We start from the raw sequence: 6,000 nt of genomic DNA on the forward strand, positions 1-6,000 counted from the left end.
ATTAGTCAAACATCATGAATTTTATTTATAGGTTTATTCCATTAGCTAATTAATCCCATTGCCTCAGTTAATCAAATCTTAGAACTCCTCACCCTTTGTTTGCTGTTTATTAATTTTTGTAATTTACTAACTTCTCGTTAACTATTTTATCAATTTTAGCTCCTTAATTCATCTTCACGTTTTATAACTTCCTTTTCATATTAATACAATTTATAAAATTAATCATTTAATTTAAATTTAAAATAATTTGTGTCAGTCTGATGGAAAAAAGATTTCCGTTGCCGGGAATCGAACCCGGGTCTTTCGGGTGAGAGCCGAATATCCTAACCGACTAGACTACAACGGATTACATGCTTGAGCACTGAACCTCTATTTTATCTTCTTTTAAACAAAATTAAATTTAGACCTAAATATAAAAATTGAGTGTTATTTTGATAGGAATGACCAAAAACAGAACTGAGATATATGTAATCACAAGAAGATAACATTTTCCAGAAAATTGCTATTTATCATTGACACACACCCTTATTTTCTCTCTCTTTACTATAGTTTATGTCATTACCCCGTAACTTTTATAGTATGATTTATTTTCCCTTTTGTATATTTATCAAATTCATACCATTTTTTTCAGTACTGAATAATGAATATCCGCTCCTGATGTTTCATTTCTGAAGTAGATAATTTATCAAATTCAAACTTAAAACTCTCCTGATAGAGATTTCTACTTTAAATTGGTGGAATGTCCCACTGGGGACTAGAAAATTCAACAGGAATGTTCTCAGTTCGGGTTTTAAAAGCTTCTTTCATGAATGTTGGCTCTGTACTTGTCCTAGGACCCAAATATTGTATTGGCGCCATTGCTTCTCAATTCAATTGTTCTTCATACCATTTTGGTGTTGCTGCCTGCTGGCGACTCTCAAAGTATGATTATGATGCCACCCAAAAGAGCCAAAACAATGATTAAACTATCATGCCGCTACTGTACGTCTATCAAGTTTACCCCAAATCCATAATCATTATAAAGTAAAATTAAACTTGGACCAAAAAAAAGCAATTTTTGAGTAAAGAATCAAGAACCATCAATTGCTAAGGTCTCTCTTTTATTTGAACTAACAGTTCTTACATAGTTTAGTTTGCTTTCTGTTGAAAAAGTGTCTGCTTTCTATAAATTATAACAGCAATATATGGGAAGCATAGAATACTACCCACGTTTCAGAATACAACAAAAAAAGTATACATGAGTAATATGCATAGTTTTGGAGATGTATGTAATTATGGTCGCCATTTCCATTTCCCTCTCAAAACTTTGCTAAATGCATCTAAAACTTCATGATACTGTATTGCATATATAAGTGGAAAGTTCAAACGTAATACATAAAACCAAAATATGGAAACTTCTTATATTAATCAATACTCGGAATATAATGATATTGAACATGATACAACAATTGGTAACCAGTATTGAATCAAGAAACACCCACTAATTTTGATAAGCATATGTGATGCATGCTGAAAAGTGAAAAAGCAACTGGTGTCAAGATCATGCTATAGAAAGGAGGGTGCAGTAATCATGACATTTTTTATGAAGAAGATAAAATGGGGAGGGCATACAACTTTTTCTGAAGACATTTTTCAAAGCATGGGAGATTTTCCGTCAGCAAGTTTTTGACCCCTCAAATTCTTTAAAGATTTTAAGGCCTCTGAACCAATTGATACAAGGTAACGCTAGGAACAGAATCTGAATGTTTGCCTCCATAAAGCACATGAGATGCGTTTAGAAATTGATCAAATCAAAGAACATTTTCACCTGATACACAATCACTGAAATCGCGTTTATATCAATCCAGGCAATGAAACAAACTCATCCTAGTTTAGATGCTTGGCAAATTGCAACTATATAATGAGCCGGAGAACTTGAAGAAAAGGCGTAAACCTCATCAAGCGTATGGCATAATTACATTAAGATATGATAAACTGAAGGATCTCTCATAATCTACAAGTATCAAAAACCATATATGGTAATAATATAAACAAATAAAGAATGATGATTCAAGCTGAAAGAACGAAATGAGCTAATATGTAAAAGTCACTACCTCTTAATTTTGCTTCCAGATTCCTCCATCTAACTCCACTCAACAGCAAAGCAGCCTCGCTTCCAATTCATGGAGAGATCCAGTTTCACAAAGTCGATATGCTAGTGCTCCTAAAATGAATCCCAAAAGAATAATCCAGCCACCTCCTTTGATTTGCTATCATAAACACAAAACGTTTAGCAGCACATGAGCCAACATGAGGTCCACAAAGTACTGGTGTCCAATCTCGCCATCTCTCCATTTCATCTTCGCTGGAGCTCTGCCATAATGTACCCCATCGTTGCAACGATTGTCATAGTGCCATGGAAAAGTCATATCGAAGTTATCAATCACTCCAGAAAGAAGTCCTGACTGCCTAAATTTATCCAACACCACCCAATTAAATACCTCCATCTTGTATGGATTAAAAGCTAGTGCTCTGGCATACCCACCTGTGGAAATTGTGGTCCGATAAAAGATCTTTGGAGCTACTAATCCTCTCTGCTTTACAGAATCTACAACTTCTTTCCAAAATGACACTGCATAATCAGCTCCAGCAGAAAATCTCCTAACATTCTTCCAATATATGCCATCATGTAAACCAGAATTCAGGATTATAGTGTCTGGCACAGTGTCTTCTGAGAAGTATTTCTTTAACAAGTTTCTAAATCCTTCATCCTTCAAAGAATCCAATCCGAGGTAATTCTGCGTCTCATTCCAATGACCATTAAAAATGCTCGTAATCCGAACCGATTGAGATGCATCTTTTGGATTTGAAAAATTTCTATCAAAACGTCTAGGAACAGATTTTATATCTGGCAAATCCAAGAGAAAATTGAGCATGTTCCTTATAGTATCAACATGATTTGAATCTCCCCAAAAGAAAATCCATCTACCCTTTAGGCAATTCCAAGCTGAATCTGCTGAAAACAGCCTAAAGGAACAGTGACTAGAATACACCCAACCATTACTCTCTAACAATCCTAAAGAACCATTACACCATGGACTTTGGCATGGAAAATCTGATGGCAGGCACCGGTACCTCCCATCATTACTAATTTCACAACCATCATTCTTTCCATGCCTGGTCCACCTCCCTAACCAAAGGTCTTTAGTAAAATCAGATTTTTGACAAATTTGTAGCTCTGGCAACTTATAATGAGCTTTAACAAACCTGATTTGAACCTTCCGCAATTCTCTATCATAAACAAATCTTGATGGTGAAAATTTCAGACCCTCAAAATGCCTAAAAAGCAAAATAACAGTAAGATTGTAATCACCGACAAAATCAGGATGAACTTGAAGGGAAATTGAGTAAGAGCCATTTCCAAAATCTCGAACTAGAGGTCTAGACTTCCATTCTTCCCCTGAAAGATCAGTTTCAAAATAATCCCCACCTAAACACAGCGGATTCTTGAACTCGTCCACCGCTTGAAAAATAAATTCATGACTATTCCCAGCAGTCAGCTCAATTAAATTTCGACCATCCAATCCAGGAATTACAATATCCACTGTACGTGAATCTTTACATGGCTCACCTCCAGGAGCAAGCCACCTTGAAAGAAGATTTGGGGTCAAATCTGGCTCTAATATTGCTGATACCCACTTCACATTAGCTTCTAATTCATTCTCTATTGGCTTTTCAAGAAACCCAGCTGAAAGATTCTGATGAGAAGTTATATTTTGCTGCACATCAGCTGATACCCACTTTGCATGAGCTTCTTCTGATTCTTTCTCCAGTGGCTTCTCGAGAAACCCGTCTGAATAATTAGAAGCAGGAACATAGCTAGAGTTATCGTTGTTGAGTATATTATAGCTGGAACTGCTAGTTTCAGTTGTATCAGTGGTGTTGCTTTGGGTTAGATTTGTGGCATTTGAAGGCTGTGACGTAACTTTTCTCAAATACTCTTCTTGCCTGAACCTCCAAGATTCAATAACATTCTTTATAGTGCATCCGTCTATGCTCCAAACAGTAACCATACCAACAAAAACTAAAGCTGTAAGAATATGAAACCTCCATTGAAGCAAAGGACTTGACCTGAATAGCCATGATTGATGATTTGGTGATGGTGATGAGCTCAAACCTTTTTCTGGCATATCAAGAAACTAAAACAAGAAGACACATCCCAGAATTAATAACATCAAGAAACCCACAAGGACCAAGAAAATGCAAATTAGACAATAAAAAAGTAAAGTAACATGTTCTATGGAGATAATAAGCAAAAAATGAAAAAGAGCCAATTTCAAGAAAGTTTCTCTTGTAAAAGAATAAGCTTTTTGATTTCCTTAAGAAAAACACATAAAAATAAAATGACAACAAAAACAGGCGGCTAAGTACTTACTGGTATAAGCTCCAAGAATTCTCCTTTAAAGAGAAAGATTAAAAGGAAATGCTGATATAAAGATGATAAATTCTATTAGTTTTGGTTTCTTGATATCTCCTCCCTTGTTTTTGTGGTTTCTCAGGAAAAAGGTTACAGCTTTCTGTTTCTGTTTGCTGTACAGAAAACAAAATTCTTTTTTCTTTTTCCAAGAATTTGCTTTTCTTTATGTTTTATTTTTTTGGTTAAAACTGTTTGAAATTGTTCTGTTATTTTGAAAGAAACTTTTATGTAAAATAGAATGATAGGAAGTCTAATAAATTCCGCAATTATCTGAATGACTCAATCTAGTGTGGAACATTTCCATGAAACTAGGATCCATTTTCCTTTTTCCTTTTAATTTTTTGTTTTTCTATCTTTCACTAAAACAATTATTTTTTTTTAGTTTCCTTGTGAATTTAATCATTCTCCAATTATACAAAAATAATTTTAGATTAACAAATATATATATATATATATTAATTTTTAAAATCTAAATTTTTTTATATGTGCTTAATTTTTACACATAAAATTTTTATTTTGATATATGTGTTATTTTTTACATTTGATATTTAAATTTATAGATAATTTTATAGGTTTTTCTATTAATTTATTGACTAATAAATTATATTTTTAATTAAATATAGATTTTAATCTCACAAAATAAAATATTAATTATATTAAATATTATATTAATTAATAAATAACTTTTAATTAGATAATAATACTAATTTTATTTTAAAAATAGCATATTAATTATATTTAATTATAAAATTTTTAATATTATATTTAATAATTAATAAAAATTTTGAATATATAATTTTTATAATTTTAAAAAATAAAAAATTAATTATACTGATAGTATTAATTTATATAATACTAAAATTAACTAATAAATATTCTTAAAAATAATCTTTTTATTATTAATACTAATAAAATTCTAAAATAATATTAAAGAGAATGTTTAAATATAGTTAGTTTGTTATTATATTTCAAATATTATTAATTAAATATTAAATATTAAAAAATTATTAAATTATATTATTAACTAAATTTTATAACTAAAATAATAATAACAGTTATAAGACAACGAATAGATATACAATTAATTATATATAAAAAAATAATTTAATATGGATCTTTTAGTTAAAAGAGTCTAATAAGTAAATATATATAATAAATTTTTTTTAAAAAAATTAACTAAATTTTAATATTCAAAATTAGTTTGTCATACTGAAAGAGTAAAATCCTGAATGTAGACTGAATTAAAACAAAACTTAAAATAGTAAAATTTTGAATTTAATATAACAGTATTACTAAGGGAGAGAAAAAGAAAATTGGTGTGATTGTGCATGATAATCTCTACGAGAAGTTAGGTTCAAATTCAATATTATCGGTTTTTTAAAATTAAAAATAATAATTTCAAGATCATTCTAAAACAATTACAAAACGACTTTTTCTTTTTCCGTGGAAAAATAATTAAAACGAATAATGGGAGGGAATCCAATCTGAGCGCAAAAAGTTAGAACAGAAACGGGCAAGATTAATACAACGACTGTACTGCCCTT

General features: G+C 30.9%; 1 protein-coding gene and 1 non-coding gene across 4 annotated transcripts; both read right to left on the reverse strand.

Moving 5' to 3' along the window:
* Window positions 1-273: 273 nt before the first annotated feature.
* On the reverse strand, window positions 274-346 carry TRNAE-CUC. The gene has a single exon. It is a non-coding gene; the product is annotated as a tRNA-Glu (tRNA).
* Window positions 347-1,375: 1,029 nt separating this feature from the next.
* Window positions 1,376-4,679, reverse strand: LOC8271560. Of its 3 annotated transcripts, none has more exons than XR_001535080.3 (3): window positions 4,415-4,679; window positions 2,094-4,178; window positions 1,376-1,807 (listed from the first exon to the last, which is right to left on the reverse strand). XR_001535080.3 is itself a non-coding variant. In XM_015718056.3 (2 exons), the coding sequence occupies exon 2, from the start codon at window positions 4,167-4,169 to the stop codon at window positions 2,253-2,255; it is 1,917 nt and encodes a 638-aa protein (XP_015573542.1). In that variant the 5' UTR covers window positions 4,170-4,178; window positions 4,415-4,679; the 3' UTR covers window positions 1,868-2,252. The 3 variants fall into 3 exon arrangements, 1 of the variants encoding a protein (XP_015573542.1); XR_001535081.3 differs by having other exon boundaries at window positions 1,376-1,821; XM_015718056.3 differs by lacking the exon at window positions 1,376-1,807 and having other exon boundaries at window positions 1,868-4,178.
* Between the last annotated feature and the right edge of the window lie 1,321 nt (window positions 4,680-6,000).

The sequence above is a fragment of the Ricinus communis genome, chromosome 9 (assembly GCF_019578655.1).
Source record: "Ricinus communis isolate WT05 ecotype wild-type chromosome 9, ASM1957865v1, whole genome shotgun sequence".
NCBI classification, from domain to species: Eukaryota; Viridiplantae; Streptophyta; class Magnoliopsida; order Malpighiales; family Euphorbiaceae; genus Ricinus; species Ricinus communis.